The sequence below is a fragment of the Centroberyx affinis genome, unplaced genomic scaffold, assembly GCF_046629955.1.
Source record: "Centroberyx affinis isolate AG114_WGS23_722 - 3 ecotype Tasmania unplaced genomic scaffold, CSIRO-AGI_Caff_v1 ptg000192l_1, whole genome shotgun sequence".
NCBI lineage: Eukaryota > Metazoa > Chordata > Actinopteri > Beryciformes > Berycidae > Centroberyx > Centroberyx affinis.
In genome coordinates this window covers 102,017-127,843 of record NW_027278885.1, presented here as the reverse complement: position 1 = coordinate 127,843, position 25,827 = coordinate 102,017, and the positions used below count along the sequence as shown (strand labels likewise).

The 25,827-nt window shown below is 41.9% G+C and overlaps 2 protein-coding genes across 3 annotated transcripts; both read right to left on the bottom strand.

Moving 5' to 3' along the window:
* Nucleotides 1-106: 106 nt before the first annotated feature.
* Nucleotides 107-17,823, bottom strand: slc45a4b (solute carrier family 45 member 4b). 2 transcript variants are annotated; one of them, XM_071537863.1, is made up of 14 exons: nucleotides 17,253-17,305; nucleotides 16,948-17,056; nucleotides 14,942-16,043; nucleotides 9,251-9,439; nucleotides 8,964-9,143; nucleotides 7,908-8,602; nucleotides 7,451-7,606; nucleotides 6,989-7,237; nucleotides 6,665-6,784; nucleotides 6,278-6,377; nucleotides 5,944-6,024; nucleotides 5,682-5,812; nucleotides 4,942-5,010; nucleotides 107-4,564 (listed from the first exon to the last, which is right to left on the bottom strand). In XM_071537863.1, exons 3-14 carry the CDS (start codon nucleotides 15,198-15,200, stop codon nucleotides 4,268-4,270), a joined length of 2,526 nt encoding a protein of 841 aa, XP_071393964.1. In that variant the 5' UTR covers nucleotides 15,201-16,043; nucleotides 16,948-17,056; nucleotides 17,253-17,305; the 3' UTR covers nucleotides 107-4,267. The 2 variants fall into 2 exon arrangements, with proteins under 2 accessions (XP_071393964.1, XP_071393971.1); XM_071537870.1 differs by lacking the exons at nucleotides 16,948-17,056; nucleotides 17,253-17,305 and adding an exon at nucleotides 17,759-17,823.
* A 2,773-nt stretch (nucleotides 17,824-20,596) lies between these two features.
* Nucleotides 20,597-24,292, bottom strand: LOC139659571 (G-protein coupled receptor 20-like). Its single transcript, XM_071537882.1, has 6 exons — nucleotides 24,098-24,292; nucleotides 23,281-23,547; nucleotides 22,538-22,782; nucleotides 21,862-21,946; nucleotides 21,038-21,163; nucleotides 20,597-20,785 (listed from the first exon to the last, which is right to left on the bottom strand). Exons 1-6 carry the CDS (start codon nucleotides 24,290-24,292, stop codon nucleotides 20,597-20,599), a joined length of 1,107 nt encoding a protein of 368 aa, XP_071393983.1.
* Between the last annotated feature and the right edge of the window lie 1,535 nt (nucleotides 24,293-25,827).

Genomic DNA, 25,827 nt, shown 5'->3' with positions numbered 1-25,827 from the left:
TTTCACAATCATTACAAATGGCCTAATGTTAAGAAGGCTCTAGAATACAGGTTGTCCTTTAATGAAAAGGAAACAGCTAATGAATTGAGACACAGACACATTTTCACAATTCAAGGTGCATTCATTGTCTTTTTTCAAGTAAGTCATTGGTACAAAAATACCTTGTTCTCACGGTACAAAAGTCTGTACAGCAGCAAAGAGAAGGCAATTATCAAAACTCACTTTAACAAAATCTGTGATTGACTTAAATCAAAATGTGGAATATAATCCAAAAAACCTTATATAGTGACATTTGTATGAAATCAAAACACTTTCAAATCACCAGCACACATAAAAATAAAAATAAAAATCACAGTAAGACTATTTTGTGTTCCCTCAACCAAAGCTGTTACAATTCAAATAAATAACAGTCACAAATCATACTGTATATGGCATTGTATTTCAGCAATCTGTCTGAAGCACATTTGTCAGGCCTCTATCAAAACAGTATCTAAAATCTTTTTAGATATGTCAGCAGTTATTGCCTGGTCTGGCCTGGTGCAATGGAGAAAATAAAGCTGAGTCCACTCTTATTCAATAGTTCAGCACCAAAGATGGAGACCATTTCCCCCCAGAAAAGCTTCTTGGTGGGATGGAAACATCTCTGAGACAGCATTGAAACCATCTTGCCATCGAAACCAATACCAACCAAATTCTTATAGGAGGAATGGCAGCTTCTCTACCAACTGTAGAGGTAAAACCCTGTCTAACTCCCAGCAAATTTTGGACAAGTTTCAAAAAAAGCTTCCACGAGCTGACACCAGCACGTTAAAGCCCATCGTTTGCCAGCCTGCTTCTTTTAGGTCCTCTGATAGTAAGTAAGTGTATTAGCAGGTTTTAATGAGCCTGGGTCTGAGGCAGGTTTACATTTAGCGTTTTTGGATCCCAGGCTGGAAACATTTTAAAGAATACTATGATATTTATATTTTATATATATATTTCTTCACCAGGCACTTGTTGTGGAAAGCACCATGTTAACATTGTTAGCATCACCATTAAAATCAATAGGTACTCCTATCCACAAGCAGCTGGTAGGTACCTAGTGAATAAAATTAAAGGCCTAATGTTGTAAATGTTGACAAGTTGACAGAACTCCTGGCACTCGTTAGCAAAATGGAAAAATGGGACTGAAAACTGGGCCCAGAACGATTCCCAAATAATTAAATACTCTAGTGCACACACACACACACAATATGTCACACTCACGTTGGCAGAGTTCCTGCATTTCTTAGAGGGAAACTCAGTGATGGGCTATGTAATTTAAAATGATGTTTCTCTAGATAGTTTCCCTTTAATGTTCAATGTAAAATCCTGCAGAGCGAGGATGTTCCCTTTATATTGCTTGTGAAACAGGCTGTGTTAATCTTGGAACCTAGACAATAGAAGTCCTCGATGACATGGCAATTACACCAAAGAGGACACTCTTTTCTGTTACTACGGGCACAGCGATGATGCGGCATGATACGAGGTGCAACTGAGTACCACCGGCATTGATTGAGCACCCATAAACACAGTAACGAACCCCCTTTAGGGTGTAATGGTTACAGGCACGTATGCTAATTTCAAAAGTTTCCTTCAAAGTCATAACTGTAGAGACCTTTAATGTTGTACAATAGGGAATCTATGTAATGCTGTCACTTGTGTCAATTAGTTTGTGCAACTGAATTAGGCAATGCTTACTGGGAGGGAAGCAAAATGTTGCAGACGGCAGCTGTGACACCAATTTGAGAGCAAAGGACTAAAAGACTAAGGTCACATGTGTCTTTTCAAGGTTCATTTGGTCATGACACCCCAGTGAGGGGATTTGAAGGTTTGCATAAATCAGTCACTGGCCTTGCATAGACATGGTCTTCTCTTATCATTCATTATGCAGCATTAGAGGGATAAAGCCCTGAGTATTTCAATGCAAAACCTAAAGAGGTCTCCATCACTATATATCCGTTTACCCCACCAAGTTTTCAGACCATGTGACGCTAAACCTCTCCAGTGAAACAGAGACTAATGACGCTCTTTTAGGTAAACTGGAGGCTCCTCTAGGCACTGTGACCATTCAATGGTAAGGGAAGCACTTCAGATAGACTGCTCTCCTATTCAATAGCAGAATTAAGGAGAAGAGGGCCTGAAGAGCCTACAGTGAACAGAGTCAACTGCAGATGGGCCTTTGGAGAGGAAAGAATAGACTGCACACTGTAGGCTGTTATGTACATAGTCTGTAAGTGACGTCTATTACAACAACTACGTGTTACTGTGTGCTATCAGCTAGGCTAGAGAATATGTGGAATACGTCTCAACAAATAAAAATAATAAAATAATGCTCAACAGAGTCTTCTCTGCTCTTGTTACGCTCACTAGTTTACAGCAAAGCACTGTAGACTGAGGTAAACAGAAAAACTGGCACCATGTGAACAATTTATCCTCTTGTTTATCCTATCTCTGTATAACAGGACCCAGTTTAAGTAGAGCTTATCAGTCCATTGATCAGAATGGCACTCCAAACTAATGTGTACATCAGGCCTAGGGTCAATTTGCTCTCAATTCAAAGTATAAACCAAAGTATTACCAATGACAGAGCATTCATTCTCAATTATTTCTTAATAGGCTGGGTATGACAAACATGTCATGATAAACCCGTTTCAGTATTTGAAAATCCACTTCCTGAACTGATTCGACTGAAAGTGAACTGAACACAACCCTGGTGCACAATCACATCTTATAAAAACCAAAACACTTGAGGTGAAATTTGAAAGGCCATGACAAACTCACAACATTTTGTGGTAACGTGGATTCACAAGATTGATTCCCATGGTAACTGGTATAAATCAATGTGGATAACCCACTGACAATAAGGAACAAAAGTACCAAAAATATATTCTTTGTCACGATTGCTGGCAAAGTTTCTCATTGTACATTGTGAAAAAAAAAAAAAAAGTGTTGCGTGTTTATCATGGCCTTGAAAGGACACAACGACATTCTAAATTTCAGTGTGTTTCTCTGTTGGCACAACAAATAAACAGTATGTTACTCTTTTCATACCAGTGGGTAGTGCTAGCTGCAACCTAGCTCGTTAGGTCACAAATTGCAGTACCTTCATATCTTCGAATGAAAAGAGTATGACATCGAACATACTGTTTTAGGGTATAGTTAAGACAAAAGTAGAGAACCTTACCTATAATTTCACAACTATCTGGCAAAGACAAATAACAAACTAAAATGTCAAAGTATTCCATTAACAGATTGGAACATAAACTTACATGTCTATTCAGTCTACATGTAGTGGAGAGGTACAGAAAGATTAATTCACATTCATACAGCATTTAGATTGTGTTCATTAAGCAGACAGTGATGGAGACTGCTGTATATCTCAGAGCCTCAAAGTCTCTGTATTGCTGGACGCACACAGCCACTGTGAGGTAAAATCAGTCTAAAATTTGTCTAAAACAAAAAAGAAAAAAAAAAGACATTTAGGGGTTGGTGGCTGAATCCTATTTTAAATAAATGATAGTCGTTAGACGGCCCTGCAATGTGACGATAGAGTTCAGAAGTGTGACAGAAAAAAGTGCTCTGTGTGCTTCCCATTTAAGAGGTTTCAGAACCAAGATATACAGAGTTAGTTTCAGTAGTCTGACCTAGTAATCACTGTCAACTGGCTCTATATGTTTCAATGGATCACACTCCACTCGAGCAAACTTGGTCCATCCATCCATCCATCCATTTTCCAACAGCTTATCCGGGTTAGGGTTGAGGTAGCAACAGGACATGCAGAGCAGCCCAAAATTTTGATGACTAATGAAACAAGGTGAGTTGGAATCCAACCCAGATTTTTATTATGTGAGGCTGTCACATAACTGCCAGTTTCTCTTGTCTCCTTGACATTCTTCCTCTCCTCTCCTCCTTGAAGAACACTTATCCATCCAACCCAGATTCCTGTAGATGTGATAGTATCAATATTTTGCCACATTTCCTCCCCTTTCTTTTTCTCTCCCCCTTCAGAAAGGACCAGTCATCCATCCATCAATTACCATGTTCACATCTGGTCCACTTGTCCAGGGACTGGCCATCTGTTTCCTACTGGGTGGGTCTTTTAATGTATTCAAGCTTCTAGTAGGTGTACTACAAAGTCCAATGAAGAGTGTCAGCTTTGTAAATCAAATGCTTTTGGTGTGATCCCCATTTGCTGTGGCTTGCGCTTGGTTGGAATAAACCTAAACCACACTCAGCGTGCCCATTCTCAGACAACAGAGTGGTACTCTGTCTTTATAAAACTCTCCCTGTCTGTCAGTCTCAGCAGAGCCAGCTCCTGGCTGGTCCTTTCTCCACTATGGCCCGCCTCCCCGGGCAAACCCACCAATTTCTGGTCCTGCTTTGGGTCACTGGCCTCTCCGTCAGGGTATATGACTAGGAACAGGGCAGTAAGGAAGCCAAGGAAAGAGCCCCCAGAGGCCACCATGGGAATGACACGCACGCTGCCGACTGCCTCTACCACAGCTCCCAGGGCCGAGGCTACCAGAATCTGGCTGATATAGACCTGGAAATTAAACAAAATATAATGTTGCACCACAATATCATACTCTATAATGACAGTCCCACTTTCCACTGATTCTCATGACTGCACCCAGGGCAGAAAGTACTAGAGTCAGTCAAAAATCTGAAAAAAGTACACAATTCTATTATATCAAGTAGCAATAACACTGTATTACAGTGTACTTTACAGGGACACATGATGGCTTCCCAGCCTAAACTATATTGTTTTCTTGTGGATCAGTTCAAGGAAGATCAAGAATCATTGGGTCCTATTCAGGTCTTGCTTATTCCAATGGCAGAAGGTTCTCTAGATGAGATGCCTCTGGGTCAGTTAAAGTTTAGAGCTGATGGGGAGAGGGAAAAAAACAAATGAATGCTTACCTGGCATGATAAGATAGCACAGTCAATACCAAAACCTCTCCGAGAGTTTGCAGGACTGTGGTGGATATACTGGGGAACGGGAGAGGAGAGAGATTGTTTTCAATTGCAAAATAGTAATTTACAGCTAACAATATCCGATCCCATAGATTAACAGTGTGTACGTTTTTATGATGTAGAGTTCTCTTTCTTTAGGTTAAGTAAGCTGCCACTTCTCTTGAGTGCTTTGGAGTAGAGGTTAGGACTAAAGGAGCTTGGGCTAGACAATTTACTATGTCACAGTAACATACATTTTTAAACAAATCTACCTAACCAAACCATTCTCATTTAGCTGTAACATAGTGTATGGATCTACACACCCACATCTTTGGATGTCTTTTTCAGATATTTCTCTTTTTCTGGCCTGATTGTTGTATATTTCGGCAAGTTGCACACAGCCAATTCTCTAGTGGACCTCCAAGATGGCAGCAGGCATGTTTGGTAGGGGATTTCTGATGCAAATGCAAAGCCTCTATTGAAGCACCAAATTAACTGTTTTTACTGGCCAGTTGATTCCCAAAGAGAGTTTGCAACATGGTATTGAGTCTTGACAATCTAATAAGGATGGATGCTTTCTGTATGTGTGTGAGTGTATGTGTTTATGTGTACATGCTTGGATCATTAGTGTCATTGTACTGTCAGTGTGTAGGGCAGTTGTGCATGGATGTATGAGTGTGTGTGTGTGTGTGTGTGTGTGTGTGTACCTCTTTGATTTCGTGGTATTGTCCCAATAAAGCATAGGGACAGTAGGAGATACTCATGGAGATGATGCCCATGCTACTGATCATCACCATGGCAACATAAACATTAGGGAATATCGCCATGACAGCGGTTCCTAAGATGAAGGGGAAAAAAAGCTTTTAGTCCATTACATACTTGCATTAATTTCCATTTTTTCTGGATACCCCCCTTAACACTCTACTACACACTCCTGTTTACAGTTATTTTTTCTATTATAAAACCTACCTATCGAGAAGCCCAGAGTTCCAACAATGTAGATGACCTTAATGCTTAGGTCAAAATTATCCAGGTACTTCTGAAGGAGGGCTGGAGGGAGGGATGAAGAGAGGGTGAGAAAGAGAGAGAGAGAGAGAGAGAGAGAGAGAGAGAGCGCAATTAACAGAGGGAGAGAGGGATTTGAATATCACTAACCACTCGTTTCAAGTGTACATTCAGGTATTTTAATATAGAATCCTAATGTAATAATAATTCTTATCTGTGTGTATATATATATATGTGTGAGAGAGACAGATAAAGACAGTGTGTGTGTGTGTGTGTGTGTGTGTGTGTGTGTCCTGACCAGAGCAGACAGCAGCAGTAGCAGCATAGACCACCAGTCCCCAGCAGCCCATCTGGACTCCTCTGTTATAGTTCTGCAGCTCTGTGGAGTTAACTGGTGCCTGAAAAAGCAGACATCATTGCAACACTGTCTTACATTTGTATCATATATCATATCTATATTTGCCTTCTATAGGGTCACTGGCATAGATGACTGTGTGTGACATGCTGTGTGTCTGTTATGCAAGTGCATAATGTGCATTTCTGTGTATTTGTGTGAATGTACGTTTGTTTTCCCTACTGTGTGGTCCCCATGCTATATAACCTGCCCAATGAAGTCAGTTAAAAACACAACCTGTAATGGACAGCATGTGTGTGTGTGTGTATGTGTGTGTATGCATGTGCCTACTGTGGGGTCTCCATGGTAGATGACTTGTCCCATGAAGTCGGTATAAAAAACAGCTTCAGCTATAATGGAGAACCACGTCAGGAGGTGACACACACACAACCTCCACAGCTGCCTTGGCATCTATCAAGGATACAAGGATACAAGGATCTTTATGCACCTGGTCAAGTGGCAGCAATGGTGAGCAGCTGTGGTGCAATAAACATCAAAATGGCCAGAAATAAATGCTATAAAAGCTCTGAAGCCTGCCATAACTTTAAAATAATGATACAACAGTAAAGTAACAGTAGTAACATCAATATAAAGCAGATTTCCAATTTACTTCACCCTCAACATGGACAACCAGAGCAGTCGTACAGTCGTGCCTCCCTCTGGTCCCCCCTCACTGATGGAGCTCTCAGACGACAGGCTGCTGGCCGACAGCTGCAGCTCCCGCCGCTCCGCATGTCGCTGGAGCTCACACAAATCATCCAGACTGCGGGAGGACGTGATTGGCTGAGGACCGCCGCCGGCTAACCGGCGCAGTCGGTGGCGCTGTGATCCCACTCGTCCATAGTAGGAGAAAGTGAAGGAGGGCTGGAGAGAGAAAGGTCAACTTTACTATCTTGGCAAGAGGAATTATGGTGCTCAGGTTAATGTCATTGCAAAACTTATATATGCAACAATTTAAAAAACACAACATTTTCTTCAACAAAAGGTCTTCTACAAAAGGTCTTTTTACATCCCTCACAAATGAAGCACATGCACACACACTGAAAATAATTTCAAAAACTATCACAATAACTGTACTTGTCTGTAGAAGGTGTGCGGGTGTGGCCGTGATGGGTTTGAGGTGTTGGAGGGGCGGTTCCCCAGCTTGGTGGAGGCACTGCCTTTCACTGGCTGGGAGTGACCGGGAGTGGACCCGCCAACTTTGACACCGTTGACAGCCTTGGTCTCCTGGACCTGGACAGGAGAGCAGCAAAGAAGAAAACATTGAAACAGAAAGTGCAGAGGGGTTTTTCCTCCCATAGGGGTTCCATATTGCCCCCATTATAACCATGTGCCCCAAATAAGCAGAAGATAATTCTCACAGGATATCAAGCAAATCAATGGGTCTACTTTTACTTGTGTTATGCCAACATTTGTTTTTCTGCTGGCAACAGAATGTTTCATCACAATTAACTTCCCAGCTTCACAGTCATGTTAATGACAAAAGCCTACACAAATACATGTTAAATCTGCAACCTTAGCATCTGTATATTACCTGTGTGTTTAGCAACGTGTTGTCCATGCTAGGACTGATCTGCAGAAGAGGAGGAGGAGGAGGGCCGTCTGTCTGCTCCTTAAGCTGAGGCCAAAACAGACTTCTGGGTTCCAAGTCCGCCATCCCATCGTTAAGGGGAGGAGTACCACAAGGAGCAGGAGGAGGTAGAATAGGAGGAGGAGGAGACGAGGACCCAGTGCCATGGTTTGATGGCAGGAAGGCATCCTCTAACTCTTCCTGTGTCTCTGGTAGGAAGTGATGCGCATCCGGGTCAAGGTCAGGATCCAACTGGATTGTAGCATCCGGCATTGCTAAGACCGAATCACTTTTACTCCGAACACGCTCTACACCAAGGAAATCCATCTCCCCCTCCTGAGGACCTGGGTTGTTGTCCTCACGGGAGGGGGCTTGAGCAAAGGCATCCTCCTCTCCAATCACGTCTAGGGAACGTCGGGAGTGGCCATTGGGCTTTAAAGACAACTGGCTGGTAGAGTCCCCATCTCCTGTGGCTTTGAGCTGGTAGGCGGGGGTGAAAGGTTTCTCAGGGATACTGAGCATGTGCAATGTGACGGAGATGATGAAGATGATGGCTGCGAAGAGGAAGAGGACCTGTTCCTGGGACTTAAACGCACGGCCCAGAGCGGTGTCAGTCCAGTCTAGACCTCCTAGCATGTAGCCCACTGCACCGCCGAGCCCTGGGGAAACAGGGAAGGAGACACAGGTCTCATTATCATGCAAAGACCAAGAGACACGGATGCATAGAAAGTGTGTGTGTGACTGTACTGTGAACACGTTAAAGGGATGTTTGTAATTTCTTGACATTAAATTAACTTTGCCCTCCTGGGGTAAATTCATGCGGGGCATTTTTATAGTTAAAATGTATTTTTGAGAAAAGTACTGTAAATCATTTGTGTTTTTTAAGAGTGTATGGTGTGTGTTATTTTTGGCATAGATGTCGATGTAGAGGGTCTTGTCTTAAATGTCAGCCATGTCTAAAGGTTGTGTGAGTGAGTGCATCTGTGTCTGTGTGTGTGTGTGTATGTGTGTGTGTGTTACCAGCAGAGAAGGCGTGGATATTTAGAGCCATATCTTGCTCATCGGTGTCAGCAACATCTAGAAGGTAAGCTCTGATTGGTCCCTCAGAGGCGTCGGCACAAAAGTCCAGCACCACCACGCCTACCACAGTAAGGACGATGCCAATTGGCTGGCTGCTGGGGGTGTCGCCAATGGACAGGCCTAGAACAGCACCATGACAGATGTAAAACACGTGGGCTGCACAGTAAAAGAAGACATGCAAAAGAAGACATGCAAAAATAATATTAACTTCCAACCACTGTGCTCACCTATTAACGAGCCATTTAAAAACAGTGCCACTCCCAGCAGCACGCCCACACACAGGGCCAGGATGAACGGTCTTCTCCTGCCACATCGAAGAGTACAGCGGTCACTGGCTGAGCCAAGCACAGGAGTGAAGACCAGACCCAGGATAGGACTGAGGAACCAGGTTAAACTGTAATACTGCTCTGGAAGACCTGAAACACAATATGCAGACAGATGGTCAGATTAGAGCCAGGACAGGACCGAGAAAACAGTCAGACTGTAACACTGTTCTGATAGCAGGGCAAGGAACCAAAATGATTTTGCTATTTATGTGTGCCAACCTGTTTTTTTTGTTCATATTGTCCAACGTATATGTAATATTCTGAACCAGTTATGTTTATTGACGTTGCTGTCCAAATGCCCTTTCTCAGAGAATGTTTATATCTAAAACTTATATGGTCCAGAGCGTGACATTTTAGAATAATGGCCAGGTTACTTATATTACCAGGTTCTGTTTCTGTTCTACCAAAACTATTGAAAATATTTTTCAAGTTTCCATTTTTGTTCACTTTCAGTTTCCTTCCCCTGCCACAGGCGCATACAGTACATAGATGTAGGCCTACATATACACTCACCGAGCACTTTATTAGGAACACCTGTACACCTGCTTATTCATGCAATTATCCATTCAGCCAATCATGTGGCAGCAGTGCAATGCATATGATCATGCAGATACAGGTCAGCAGCTTCAGTTAATGTTCACATCAGAATGGGGAAAAAGTGTGATCTCAGTGACTTTGACCGTGGCATGGTTGTTGGTGCCAGACGGGCTGGTTTGAGTATTTCTGAAACTGCTGATCTCCTGGGATTTTCACACACAACAGTCTCTAGAGTTTACACAGAATGGTACAAAAAACAAAAAACATCCAGTGAGCAGCAGTTCTGCGGATGGAAAGGCCTTGTTGATGAGAGTGGTCAGAGGAGAATGGCCAGAGTGGTTGGAGCTGACAGAAAGGCTTCAGTAACTCAGATAACCTCTTTACAACTGTGGTGAGCAGAAAAGCATCTCAGAATGCACAACACCTCGAACCTTGAGGCGGAGGTCACTTTGGTAGCCGGTTGACATTGAGCTGAAAGCCGATACCTACCCAGTATTAGTAAGGTGTTCCTAATAAAGTGCTCTGTGAGTGTATGTGAGTGCACGTGGACACACACACACATACACACACAGGAAAAGGATGTTAAACTAAATGTCATGATGAAACTCAACCACAGTGAATGTGCTGAGAGAAAACCCATTTACTCAATGTGAAGCAATGTGAAAATCATTGTAATACCAAGTAGTGATGAAGTGCTCTGCAACATGTGTTGTATTTAAGGGCTAAAAACCTGTATATTTAAAATGTTCTGTATCTTTCTGTCCTACCTTGTATCTCTGGAACATTCCACATTCCTCTGTGACAGGAATGGAATGTAGTTGAAGGTTTACGATGCTTCACTCCTCAGTCTCTACACTAAAACAACAAAGTTGGCTATTGGAGTCTTTTCAGTTACAATCTAGTACATGGCATATGCCTGAGCGTTCTGGTTCACTGACCAGGATGTCCACAGTGGAAATTCCTTGATTGCTATGTGACAGGAGCTTGTGTGTGAAAGGAGAGTGGACCTGTCACTACAGGCTTAGGGCTAGGTATGATGAAAATTAAAACCTGACTAGAATCTCCTGCAAGCTGCCACTTGCTTTAGCTACATGCCCCTGCCTGCCTAGCACTGATAGTAAAGTCAGAAAAAAAGACATTCTCCTACTGGGGTTCTTAAATTGTGGGTTACAAGTCAACATGGCCTCTTTCTGGTGAGTCCCCACATAACAATGTTTTTGTTCGACTGGGGCTCATGATTCAATTAAATTTCACAAATGTGGGTCATGGGTTGAGAAAAATTAAACCCCAGTCTGTCATTGCTCTGTCTATTAAGTCAATGTTGTTCCACTAAGCCCTAAGGCCAATGTCATTATTGACTGCCCTGGTCAAACTGTCAGAGGACAGTTTGAGCTGATGCGCTCTGGGCAATGCTTTAGAGCACCATTTTCCTTACCAGACAATAAAACTAGGAATTCATAAAATATTGCTTTGCGTAACCATTTTGATTTACTGAACTGAAGAAAAGTTTTCATTCTCAAATTGACTATTGATTAAACATCTTGCCACACAGGTGAAAGTTTTCCTATGATCTATAGTTTAGAAAAGGAGTGGGATAACATCCCCTGCATACCAACGCATAACTGAAGAAACACTGCTCCTGAGTAGCTTCCTCTACTAAATGCCTTTAGGGCAGCAGGGACATTTCAGATAATGAGGAGGCCCGTTACAACAACAGCACAGAAAGGGCCTGAGAGAAATGCACATGCCCCAAACAGCCAGGGAAGTTGTGAAATCGCCTCCAGTTGGCCCTGTGTTCAAAACACAGAACTAGGCCTCAGCATGAACTGAAATTGGGAAACACTCATCTTACATCAGTGCCCATTTTGATACCCTTGAAATCTGACAATGAATCATCAATGTACTGGCTTTGACCCAGAGTCATGAAACCTAAACTGTATGTGGGAGACAATGCCGGCTGTCAGTTACAGTAAAAAAACAGAAAATGTACAATTGTAGATACAGGTTTCTGCACGATGACAATATTCTGATTTTCCATCGTTCATACAAAGGTGGATTTTATTCATGATGTTGAGATGTTTATAGTTTTCAATGGAAACTTCTCATGGACTAGAATGCAGTCAGCTGGCTGGGTGTGCTGGCCAGTTCTCACGGGAACAACATGTTACCCACGCTGCCTTGCTCTGCTCCTGCTTTCCCTCTCACATAAGTCAACAAGACATCCAATGACTTTCTGGCAACAAGAAAAATGTCTTATTTTCCATCTATCCCTCCCATTGTCACACTCTCTCTCTTGTCAAGCAGCCTACAGTAGGACTTAAGCAAAACACTGATTAAAGACATTAGGTAGGTTAGTACTGGAAAGTGAGGCCAAGCTAAACAATGGTCATACTCAAGTTCAATGTCATAATGCTACTTTGTGGAAGCCGACATTTTACTTATGAGGACATTGTTTTTGTTCAGACTGGAGCATCGCCTTTTAGCATCAATCATTGTGGGTCATATATGCCAAATAGATTTGGCTGTGTCACTCACTCCCATATAAGCAAACAGGACACCGAATGCCACTGTTTGTGTTCAAGTTATTCAGCAAGCATTTTTCATAAAGCTCAAACACTCAGCTGAACAGGACTTGGTGAAATTCACTCTCTCCACTGTTATCTCCTCACCTAGAGTACAGAAAGTTATTACTAAATAATATCCAACTAAAGCCTGGTCCTCTAGCTCCAACACTGCCAGAGTTACGAGTTCCATTCCCACTAGTCCACCCATGCTTAAAAGTGTATTACCCTGTATTACCCTATTAGGTGCTTTGGATAAAAGTGCCCACCAGAGAAATCTTACCAAATGGCATTCCAAATCATTTCTACTGTGCTAGACTGTATGTCCCTGGAACAAAGCTTTAAAGCTTTAAATCTACTGTGCTGGCTGACAATCCCAAAGAGATTGGGGTAATAAATGTGTCAGGGCTCTGGAGGACCAAAAACACTGGGAAATTCAGCAAACTGTAGCCAAATCAACCCTGTGATAAACACACTGCTAATGTTTCAACAAACTAGTAGTACTTCAACCAGGCTTCACACGTTAATGTGTCTAAAGCTGGCATTGTAACAAATTGTTGCAACACTGGATGTTAATGGGATACTATGACTTTTCGAAATGTGTTTATTTTTCTTCAGGCACTTGTGACATTTGGGGAACATGTTTCAATATATTTCAATATTCCTAAATGGCTTTTTTTGCAGTGTTAGCTTTCCTTGATAAAACCTTGGGGCACTAACCTGACTTGCCAGATGGTTTGTTACACAGAACCATCTGGGAAGTCGTCATTGGAAACTGTTTGGAAAAGGGCAGGCACTTTCAAAAAATACTTGGCAGGTGATTGGATGAACCACCTGTCTATCACCGTCTATCACGGGCTAACTTCAACCAATCAGATCAACGAAACATATAAACAAACTCTTGCCGAAGCCGGTCGGGAGAAGAGCGAAAACATCTTTTCCATCCAGAAAAGCCTTTAGTGCCGTTCTTTGCAGTTCAGAAATAACTGATGTTATAGCAGCATCTACGCTAGCCTCTTTAGGAGCCGCCATTGTTGTGAACGAACAGTCGCTTCTCGCTGTCGCCACACCTAAACCACGCCCCTAGCTGCCCTCATAGGACGCTGATTGCTCCGCACCGCTGTGGTTCGGCCACAAACGCATAACTTGAAGCCTGGCAAGATGGATTCTTGCGTGATCGTGATCTCGCGAATCCAGCTGCCTCGCAAGGCAATTGGGGCACAGCTAGCAGCAGAAAAGTTTCTGGTGACGAAAATTAACCAAATATAATTGAAAATGTCAAAGTATCCCAGTAAGAGATTCACCCCAAACAAGAAACATGAAGGATTCTGTCAAGCTACTTCAGGCCACTTAGTCATACCATGCCACAATAGTCTTTGTCTCTTCTTATACACATGATACAGCAGATAATTTGCTACAGGGATTGGTAAACCCTTTCAGCCCTGAACCTCAGTGAACTCAGTCTGACCCTGAGATCTAGGCTCATTAAAACATACAGAACAACAACCCATCTTACATCCAGACCCATAGTTAATGAAATGTTAATCTATAGTATTTCAGTGCCTGTTACAACACATTTGCTGTGGAGATGCTTAGGAAATTGTTTCAAAATCCACCTGAATGGGTTTTGGTAGAGAGTTTTTAAACACAAATTTTCCAGCAATATTCTGAACGGGAGGAAAACAGTGAAATCAAAATGTGCTGTGTTAGACATTCTTGCCATACCTAGCCAGGAGCAGAGGCCTTTGTTCCATTTCTGCTACGGTGGCAAACCTAGTAGCTAGCTGCATAGCCATCAGCTGGCCACTGCTGGGCACACAGGCTACATGACACACTGGTGCAACCAGGGCAATGGATGGAGTTTGGCTATTGCAGTTTTTGGTGACAGTCAGGTTAGCTCCATAATCCTACTGTTATTAACTGACTTGTAATTCTGTTGCAGCTTAGATTAAGACAGATGGGCATCTCTTTTTGATAATGTTATGGATGGCATTATTACATATTTAAACCCAACGCTTCTAAGTTGTAGAAAATGGGACAGCAGCAGGATGCTGATAGCACAATCTGACCAAACTCTGTCAGTGGCTCTGGGTATTCCAAGACACTAGCCAGGCCAACACTTTGCAAAAGATAGCCTATCGGCTAGTGTAAATAGAAGGTCCTACACAATAGAGTAGAGTAAATACAGCTTTGGAGCAGTGGCTAAACTCATAGAACGTGTTAGCCTACCACTGTGTAATTCAGCTGGGGGCTTTCTACTGCATCTGAAGTGCTAAATCAGAACAAGACCGGCAATCTGCATTTGGACAGGTGTGCAGTGTTTACCCATCTGGGCACTTGTGTCTATTACCCAGAATTAAAAATATAGGTGCAGCCAATGTGTGTGTCCTAACTCCTTACCTATCTAAAGCAGCGATTTCATCACCTTTATATCTGTTTATGTGTGAAAGTGTGTGTGTGTGTTCATCTCTATGTCTGCATCTTGTCTCCTCACCTATCTGAAGCAGTACTGGTGTCACCAGGGCCGTTTCCATGGCGTAGCAGAACTCACGGCCGAACATCACCGCCCCGTTCATTACCCAGCGGCGCAGAGGGATTCGCGCTCCTCTGCCCTCCTCCTCTTTATCATCTCCATTCTCCTCTTCTTTCTCCCTCGGTTTCTTCTTCTCTGGGAGGCTGGGGGCCTCCCCTTCCTCCACCACCTCCTCCCCTTCTCCTCCCATTATAGGCAGGTTTGATTTCAGAGGAACCATTCTTTAGCTGGATGGGCGGTATATTTGAATGTATATCTTACTATAAAAAAACTACAATTGGACTATATTAAAATATGCTAACAGAACATGAAATGTCCATGGTGTTTATCTTGATCAGTCGCTGTGTAAGACCCAGAGAAATCCAGCTAGATTGATCAGGGAGCATCCTTGTTGATAAATAGCTTCAGTATCCAGAGACAGACATAGGAATGTGATCAGGACAACACAAAAAAGTAGTGAATAATGGGGGAGAAGGCAGGAAAACAGGAATCTTCATAAAAATGAATAGGATGAATAGTTGCATGTCCAAAAAACTAAGATATTAAAAACATCTTTAAAAAAATCACATCCATTCAGAGGGCAATAGTTGGACCACTGATTCCTGAGTCTCAGATGAAAATTCCACTTTCCTTTTAACAGAACATCTTCCACATGACTTTCAATGGGGCTATAATTAAACTGGCCAATATGAGGTACATCCTATTCAGTTTTCCATCTGCTTCAGCAAGCACTTGGACTATATTTCCTGTGCTTACATATTGAAATATACAGCCAATCTATGATTCAAAAGGAAGAACCACCCAATAAAAGCTGCAGTAGTAGATCCAGTTCAGTTTGCCATCCAGTCAACAGGCACTTCGATGTTATATCCTGGTGTGTGTCTGTTGGAGGTTGTGTGCATGCAGCTGTTGGACGGTGTGTGTTTTGACTGTGTATCAGCAGACCTTGGTGTGTGTGTATGTGCATATAAGTGTGTGAGGGATTGCGTATGTGAGTGTGTGCGCGCGGGGGTCAATACAGGTGGAAACTCCTTGGCACAGACCCATTAATTCACACAGCAACCTGCAGAAAAACAGACAGTCAGTTAGACAGTAAGCTAAAGCTACAGATTAGTACAGAGCTTTGGCTTCAGCATGCCCTCTCTTGGCTTACTATGTGAATTTATTTTCATATTCTACAGATACTGAAGGTAATACAAAACCAAAGTAACAGAAAACAATAGTAAATGATTATTTGAATCCTGTTTCTGAATACTTGTAGGCTCCCATTTGCTGCCTGTACATGATACAGATTTCCATCCTAGCTAAGTCAGAACTTGAGTAACTGTGAATTTATTGCAGGAATCAACATGACAGATAAAAAGGAACAAAAGATAAAATAAATAATGTCACACCTTAGGTATGTGGGTTTAAGTTTCCCATTGACTCATTATCTGGAGTCTGTACAATAAAATTACACCACTTGTAGCTTCATAACCTTTGAGTCACAACACTGTCAGACTATAAAGACTACAGAGACATGGATGAAAGCCACATTAAGCAATAAAGCCTTCATGCAACACCATAAGAAACTGGGTCATTTAATGGAACACTGTGCTAGCTTTGGATTCCCAGAAAACTAAATGAGATAGCCACAAGTTGACTGAACACTTGTTCCTTTATGGCAGGCAGGGGTCAAATTTATTTCAATACAGTCACTTTCAAATGTAACTCGAAACTGCAATTAATTTCCTATGGTTGATAATTACTGAACACTCATTCTCTGTTATTCACTAACATGCTAGATATGACAATATGACAACCTTCTCATACCAGATTTGTTTTCCCAATATTTTAATCAAATGGAAAATCAATGAATTGATGGTGAGGCGAACAAAGCCCTAATTTCTATCCCACCTACCTCCTGCAACTAGGCTGCTGAATAACAGCCAAAACAGGTAGATCCAATCTGTTCAAATTAACAATACCTGAGGCTCCTAGTGGCTCAGCGGGCTACACGCCATGTAACCGCGACGTCTTGGGTTTGAATCGCCCCCTTTCCCAGTCTCTCCTGTTTCTCTCTGTACTGTGACCTATCTAATAAAGGCAAAATGGCAAAAAAAAAAAAGTTAATCTTAAAAAAAACCAAAAAAAACGACTCCTTTGGGAAAGCGTACCTACCGCCGGACTGCTCTTACAGATGTGAAAACATAAAAAGCACTGATCAATACTGAGCTATGTCTTTCATGTGTAATGTGAAAATCCCGAACAACTGTCGTCGTGAGAAAACTACCTGTGTAGCACCCACTCCTAATTTTTTGACAGGAACCGCTCCTGACTATCCGTATGTGCGAGAAGAGCTGAAAATGGGCATTTCTTTGTCACAGGAATTTGAGTGTGCGTGTCAGGGCTTCCTGAACCGGTTAGGACATGTTTTTAATAGGAGGGCTTTGCTAACGTTAACGTTACCTGAGTCACCTAACGACCTAACGGAAGTAACGTTAGATTCCAAGACAGTTAACGCAGCCAACCGATCCAGTTGGTTCCAACATTATCAAGCATTTCTAGCATCTGGGGATGATGGACATAGCGGCAGATACGTGTCTTCTGTCGGGCTGCCTGAAACCACCTGACTCTAGTAACAGTTAGATCGACGTTAGCTTGATACTGACAGGTTTCGGCTTGCTGGCTATACTGTAACAAGCTAGGTTGGCTAATAATACTGTAACGTTAGCTACATGTAACCTTAGCTAGTTGCCACAGACCCAGTCATATTGAAGGCAGACTGATGAAACATACCTGAGCCCTTTCTCTTCCAGGGTAGAGTCGCATCAACTCCGTATGATGTAGCGTTAGCTATGTTTTCAGCAACATTATAGTAGAACTCTCGATTAGTTAGCTTTGTGGCTAACCGTAGCCTGCTACCCAACTGACCATCTGGTTACTATGCCCATCAATCTCATTGGTTGCCACAGTAACAATGCGGGGGGCAGTCAGAAGGCAGCTGATGTCACCAAACCATTCACCTACGGAGGGCGGGGCATTCATAACGGTTTACTACAGTTAATAACAACATCATCATCGTCATCAACAACAATAATCATATTATTATTAATGAACATTCTCAAAATAAATAGCAGTAATTCATGATCGAATCTTCAAATTCTAAAATCGTATTTACTTTTTGTGGGGAAATTGGCCTTAATTCTGATTACATTATGATGGTATGGTTTTTCTTCCCCATTTTCTCTAGCAGCGGTGATGTTTTTTATGGTGTGGTGGGACAGCGTAAAAAACTGAATGAATGCAGGAGGGACAGTCCCAACAATCTACCAAGCATTGAAATAGCCATAATATAATATATTTGTATTGCTTACTTTAGCAGATATTTTATTGGCACCATGATACATAATTGTGAATCTACTAATGTAAAATCAAATAATGGATAAGGAAATATTATGATGATTTGAATTGTTTATTTGTCTAGGTGTCATCAAGACAGCATGCATGATATTGATAACTCTCTGTAATAATTAAACATAGACTATCTAGCAGCTGAAAAAGATTGTATTCCCCCCTCCTTTATTCTTAATTTTATTTGATACTTTTATCTGCAAAGAGAGATCCCACTAATAAAAATGTTCTCTTTCACAATCACAAGACAGCTCTATGTACAAAATGTTTACAAAACAGCACACAATACTGAAATGTATTTCAATAAAAACATTATTATTACATTATTACAACAATCCCTATCCAAACATTCACAGTGCAGTTGCTATCAGTCTTCCCAGCAGCTTTTCATTTGGAATCCGCCTCAGTTATAATCAAGTAAAAATTCCTTTGGGCTCTGATGGTCTTCAGAAGGGAGTGAAATGCTGCCCTCTCCTGCACAGAGCCCACATCACAAACAAACATCTTGCACAGTGGATCTTCTGAAGTTTCTCAGATATGATTGTCATCCTGGAATCCAGGCCAAAACACATCACTACACTTGTCATGTGGGGAAACACAAGAAACAGGCTGTGGTCCACTTTATGTGCCAACTCATCCTGTTATTGAATCTCATCCTGTCCATCCCTTAACCTGCAGGCATCAGTAGAGGTAGCTGATCCAAGTCTGAACCGTTTTACATTATATGGTTCCTTGCTCATGGAGAGGATGTGATGGTCACATGTAGTGCAGATGTCAGGTTGATCATCAACATCATTATTTTGTTACTGACAGCATTAGTTGTCTTTCCTAACCATTTTAAAACTTTGCTGCATAACTGATGTCACACCAGATCAATTTATTTGGGGATTCAAAACAGCGCGAATGAAAGAAACCTTTTGATGATTTCTGCACTAATGCATAGCTGTGTTACAACCACAAATGGAACTTTTACTAGTCTACTAGTTTGTGGGTAGTATTTTTTAGAAATTGAAAAAATCTTCTCACTAGCCAGAATATGAATGGGCCTACTGGATGTAATGCCAGCTGCCTCCTTACAGCTTCCTGATAGTGTCAGGATTTGAATCAGCAGTTGTCTTTTGCAGGTTGGCCTTGGGGAAGAGAGGCTGACCAATAACTGAAAGTTGCTAGTTGAATCCCTGCCACTGACAGAAATCTGTATTCCATTTGTGAGCTGGTGACTGGAAGTTGACTGGTATTATACTGTATATATGGTGCCCATCATCACTTGTATGATGCCTTTATATAATAATACACATTAAATCAGTGTTGTATTCTGTGGTATTGTGTGAATTTGGCAGCAGAGTGTCCTAATGGTTAAGGAGACCATCCCATAACCAAAAGGTACAAACTCACAACAGCACAATGTGTCCATCAACAATCATGTGTACAGTCAAAATGTCCTTTGGCAAGAAGCTGAACCTCTATATCCGCTCACTTATTGTAAGTCAGTCTGGATAAGAGACAAATGCCCAAAATGTAAAAGTAAAATGTCTGTTTGTGAAGTGGCCTTACTGCCTTTCAGCCAACTTGGCTCCCTATGTTAGTCTCTCTGTGTAGAGTAGAGGGAATGTTACTGGTCCTGATGATGTTGTTAGTGATAGTATTGACTGTCCCTCTTCACTCTTGGGATTCATTCAAGTATAGTTAGTAGAAGTTGTTAGGATGGACTGATTTTCTAACCAAAACCATTTTTAACCAAAGCGCTTTACAATGCCTACATTCACCCATTCACACACCGATGGCGGCAAGCTACCACGCAGGGTGCTGGCGCAACAGTCAGGAGCAATTTGGGGTTCAGTATCTTGCCCAAGGACACTTCGACATGCGGACTGGAGGAGCCGGGGATCGAACCACCAACCTTCTGATTAGTGGACGACCCACTCTACCTCGTGAGCCACAGCCACCCCCACTCTGAACCAGCTCTGTTGCATTGTGTGATGATTCCCCATGATGGTATCTCTCTTCATTGTGAATTGTCAGGTTGGTCATCATTATTATATTATTAATGATAGCATTGACTGTCCATCCTGAGCCCTTAGCACTGTGCTGCATGCTGATGATGTCACCACTGGTCAGCATGTCACAGGAGTCTTGATATATCAGCCATGTTTCCACAGGCAAATCTGACATCTCAGCGACTCTCAACTCTTCCCAGTCTCTTCACACCATGTGAAAGGGGATTTACAGCGTATTGTTTTTCCCCAGATTACTGTCTCTGTGCGGTGACGGGGGGATGTTGGTCATCACAATCACATTATTGGTGATGGCATTGACGGTTCCTCCTGAGGCCTTGGAGCTGTGCTGCATGCTGATGATGTCACCGCTAGTCTGCTCGGCCTCGGCACGACGAAACAGAGTTCTCATAGTGGCCTGGGGGAGAAAAGGGGACTGGATTGTTTAATGAATGGATGAGTGAATGAATAAATGATTGAGCGATGGGTGAGTGAATAATGGCTGGAAGGAAGGATGGATGATGGATAGATGTGTGGAGAGATGGACAGATGTAGCAGAAAGGAAGGAATGACTGGATGAATAGAATAAAGCAAGAGAGGAAGTCAAGGAAGGGAGGGAGTAAAGGAAGGAATCAATGAAATGTATATGCACACACACCGGTCTTGTTACCTGGAAATTATTAGTTACAAAGCAGTAGACCACAGGATCCATACAGCTATTCAAACTGCTGAGAGTGACAGTCAGGTGGTAGACTATCACATGGTGAGGCATGTCAGGGTAGAAGTACACCAACACCTACAGCACAGACAAGGACCAACGCAGCCATGTGGTGACAGATGACAATGCCTTGTCTACATCAAACAAGAAATATTAACTTCATTCCAGATCCACAGATTTCCTTAGATTTCCCAAAACTAAAATTGTGCTCAAAACTTTCCTTTTTTTCCCAAGCTTTGGACTGACGTTGTGTGCATGAATATACAGTATATGGCTGTATGCGTGTATGTGTATGTGAATATATGTATGTGTGTATATATACATGTACTGTATATATATATATATATTTTCAATATATGTGTATTTTTTTATCACATTTTATATATATTTCTTGTTGTTATTTCTACTATTTTACAGTAAAACGTTTTTGCTATTTTTCATTGTTTTTGCATGTATAGCACATTGAGATTTCCTGTGAATGAAATGTGATATACAAATACTGTACGACTTGACAAATATAAAAACAACATTGTACACAGATTCAGTACGACTTTGTAACTATCAGTCTATCCTATCTATGCAGTTCTATTCAGTACCTTTCTATCATATCCTAGTCACTATTCAGCACCTGAATATGACATCTCATATTCATATACTCGCTCCTCAACTCAGTAAGGGTTTCAGGGGTGCAAAACAAACGGTGACGCTAACAGCATGGTAACATTACTACAACCATTTATTTCAAAAGGATGCTTCACCTCCCATCTGTCACTCACCTGTCGGATGTGGAAGGGCGTGAAGCAGACGGTGAAGATGACCAGCACGGTGGTCAGCAGCTGGACCGCCCTCCTCCTCCTCTCCCTGGGGGAACAAAGGTTAAAATCCCCCACTGTGACGACCCAGCTGCCATATGTCACCACTGCTTTCACTGCTGCAAAGGTAAACCTTCTCTTTCCACAAAGTGCTTTTTTCTGAATACATTTTTTGGAGTTTATTCACGTATGTTCTTGTATAAAAAAAAAAGTGAAAAAAATATAATCAATCCAATTAATCAGTATGTGAACAAAGCCAGTGAGGGGGCAACAGTGTTTCCTCAAAGGAAAAAAAAAATCTAATCAGACTGAGGAAGTTATATAACAGGTTTTAAATGGGTTTCATGAAAATTGTTCAAAGGACCATCTTTAACTTCAAATACATGAAAATTACAATATTTTGTGACACAAGATATTTATGCAACAGTGAAAGTGTGCTTCCTTTGCCTCTGGGAGATTACAACACTTGAGTCATTGAGTCATTTTTTGGTGAGGTGAAGTACCAATGCATTTAACATTTCCCCCACATTGTAGCAAACACCTGATAGAGACAAATAACAGACCAAAATTGGAAATGCAATGGTATTCTATATATACCATCTAATACTATCTACGATACTCCCTTTAACATTGGCTATACCTGCTCTGCTGCATCAGGCGGCGGTCAGCTAGTGCCCACATGATCCTCAGGGTGAAGACCACAATGACGACAAGGGGTAGGAAGAACTCTGTGATGGTGAGGAAGAGGAGCTTTGACAGGCAGCAGCCCGTGTGCCGGAAAGCAGTGGAGAGGAAGGAGTAGGTGACCACGATGGCAAACAGCCAGACTGACACGCACACACACTTGGCCACATTGGAGTTACGCCACCGACGGGACGCTTCAACCTGCAAAGCCAAAGGAAATTAAGTAGCATTTTAGCATCCAGGAAAAAGGGAGAGGGGGCATCCAGTATGACTTAAAGAGAGATTGCAGAATTCAGATGTTATTCCTGTGATCTTGGACAATTCAGCCCTGAAACAGAAGAAAGGGGGAAAGAAGGAAGTGAGGAAGGAAGGAAAGCCATGGAGGAAAGGAAGGAAGGAAGGAAGGAAGGAAAGCAAGTAGGTAGGCTGTGGAAAGAGCTGACATGATGGTAAACATCCAAGTGAAAGGGACTGAACTCACTCACTCATCTGCACCATGGCCAGGTAGTTAAAAAACTGAATTATAACTAACTCATTAAGTTAAGTTAGCCATTAAAAGTGCAGACTTCAGACTTGAAACAAAGTGGCTTTCTTGTTCTTCAAGTAGAAATGCCAGAAAAATCAATGCTAAAAGTTATCACAGAGAATGTTGCCATTGCTACCGTTACTGTTAACTCACTAGCTTACTGACAAACCCACCTGCACTATGGCGAGGTAACGGTCAACACAGATGCAGGTCAGAAACAAGATGCTGCAGTACATGTTGACAAAGTAGCTGAAGATGTGCAGGTAGGAGCAGGTGACGCAGGCTCCTCCGCTGTAGTAGAGCAGGATGCGGGTCGGCAGAGAGAGGTTCACCAGCAGATCCGTCACCGCCAGGTTGATGGTGTAGATGACCGAGGTGGTCTTTGGCTTGGTGCGGAAACAGAAGACGTACAGCGCCACCGTGTTGAGTACCATGCCCACCTGGGAAAAGGAGTAAGAGGGGAGGTAGAGAAAAGGAGAGACAGGAGGAGAGGAGAGGAGAGGAGAGGAGAGGAGATAAAAATCAGCATTCTGTCAACCTGCCAACTCTTAGCCATCTTGTTGCTGTCTGTCAAATAATGGGTAAACAGACAGTTTGTACAGATTGGAATAGGTTGCATCATGTATCATATACAGTTTGAGGCCCTGGCAGTAGAATCCAGTACAACACAGTCATTTTTTTTTCTATCATGAGTGCCTTGCAGAATCCTCACATCTCCAAATCTCAACTTTCCAGGACTTGCAAAAACTGTCTGGTGTTGCCATTGATGTTTGTTGTTGCTATTTTTTTTTTTAACTTAATACTTTGCAAAATCAGTGGTAGGGAATGGTCTGGCTTGGTCCCAAGGTTCTGAAATATTATCTTCAAGCTGTCAGCTGTCAATTCAAGTAAAAAAACAAAACAAAAATTGTCAAAATTTAAGATACAGGGCTTTTATAGGATATGTTCAATATCAAAGGGGGCACCTGTCTGAAGAACATAAATTCCTACCAGGAATATGAGAGAGTTGACGACCATCAGAGCGATCCAGAGGCTGTAGAAGTCGTTGTAGAGCCCCTCGTCTAGATGAGCCAGTCGCTGAAGGTACGGCTCCATGCCACTTCTGTTACCGGCACCGCCAATCATGGGCAGAATGGGAAATGAAGTATTGATGGAAACCCAGGACTCAGAACTGTTGGAGTGCATGATGAGGATGAGGATGAGGATGAGGATGGAGGTGGTAATAATGATGATGATGATGGTGATGCAGGCGGTGGTGATGATGGTGAGGACAGGGAGGATGATGAGGACGATGATGATGATGATGATGATTTGGGGTAGTTGAATCTCTGTCAGACAAAATGAGATGTTGCTTTCATAAGTGGATACTTTGAATTTCAGTATGTAACTAATGGGTGCTAGTAGCAAGCTAACTAGGCTGTTACTCATGGATTTTAATTAAGAATGTGAACAATGTTGAGAAGCAGCTTTTTGGTAACTGAAGCTACAATGAAGCAACTACAGTATTTTTTCCACAATGTAGCAAGTGTTGGTAAAGAGCTGGTGCAATCACATTTGGTAAATGAAGCTGATTCTGATTCTGGTGTTTGCTTCTGTCTGTCCTAGATTGAAGTGGACTTGGACTCGTGAGAACAGGCTTCTTTTGTGTCATAAACAATAATTATCTTGGATTGTGTACCTCTCTCTCTCTCTCTCATACACACACACACACACACACACACACAAATACACACACATAAATACACACACAAACAAACCATCTCCACTCTTTCATTGCCCCCTCCTCGGTGGTTGTTGCTGTTGGCATGGCCCTCATTGACAGAGTCACCTAAGGCCAATAGAACCATCTGAGTTATTTAGACTGTCTATTTATTTATAACCTGTCAATTTATTTATGACTATTTATTTACAGCTGTATTTACACAAGAACTGAAAATCTAGTTTTTAACCCTTTATGGTTCAGATCTTATCCTCTCTCTCTTTCTGGCCAATATATGGCTTGACTTTTTCATGGAAGAAAAAAACTAAAGATTCTCAAAAAAATAGATTCTGTGTACACGCTTTCACCCTGTTTAAATAGGAGAAGATCAGATCTGTACCACAAAGAGTCTTTAGTGCATGTGTTAATCAACCCTGATCTCAGAGATGGGCTGTGTGTTTATTTACCTCTAAGAAAGATGACAAATTCTTCTCTGAAATAAGATAAACAGAGTGGAATTGGATAAAGCTGTGTGTGTGTGTGTGTGTGTGTGTGTGTGTGTGTGGACAATTGCCGTAATAGTGGTGAGGATGATACAAAGTAGCTGAAAAATCTTTCCTCCAACGTTTATAGTTTAAATGAGTTTTGTGTCATTTGCAAACGGTTTGATATGATAAATCAGTCCACCATATTACGTTGAACTTGCTTCATTATTTTCATAGGTGCAGCATGAAGACCTTTACAACCCCAGCAATTGGACTACATCTAGTCTCCAACTCAAGGTATCCAACTATGATATTCCAAAATATCAAGATAAGAGTGACTTCTATAAAAACATTTCCCAGTTGTGAAAATATTGTGAGAGAGTGGCTTGTGTTTCTTGTGTTGCTTCATTTCATTTTGTTGCAAACTGTTGAATATCAGCAGAAATAGGCCTAAACCTGCTAGTAGAGGCAATGACTTGAGACATTTAGCTGCTGCACTGACAGATGAAACAACCATTAATCATCTTAATAGAGCT

What these genes read in the sequence shown, in the direction of transcription:
- slc45a4b (XM_071537870.1), bottom strand. Translation starts at nt 15,200, where the DNA reads ATGGTTCCTCTGAAATCAAACCTGCCTATAATGGGAGGAGAAGGGGAG. An exon ending in ACCAGTACTGCTTCAGATAG is followed by an intron (nt 9,440 to 14,941) that starts GTGAGGAGACAA and finishes ATTGTGTTTCAG; the next exon opens with GTCTTCCAGAGCAGTATTAC. An exon ending in AACTCTGGGCTTCTCGATAG is followed by an intron (nt 5,813 to 5,943) that starts GTAGGTTTTATA and finishes CCTTCATCTTAG; the next exon opens with GAACCGCTGTCATGGCGATA.
- LOC139659571 (XM_071537882.1), bottom strand. Translation starts at nt 24,292, where the DNA reads ATGCACTCCAACAGTTCTGAGTCCTGGGTTTCCATCAATACTTCATTT. An exon ending in TCAACTCTCTCATATTCCTG is followed by an intron (nt 23,548 to 24,097) that starts GTAGGAATTTAT and finishes TCCTTTTCCCAG; the next exon opens with GTGGGCATGGTACTCAACAC. An exon ending in CGCCCTTCCACATCCGACAG is followed by an intron (nt 21,164 to 21,861) that starts GTGAGTGACAGA and finishes TCTGTGCTGTAG; the next exon opens with GTGTTGGTGTACTTCTACCC.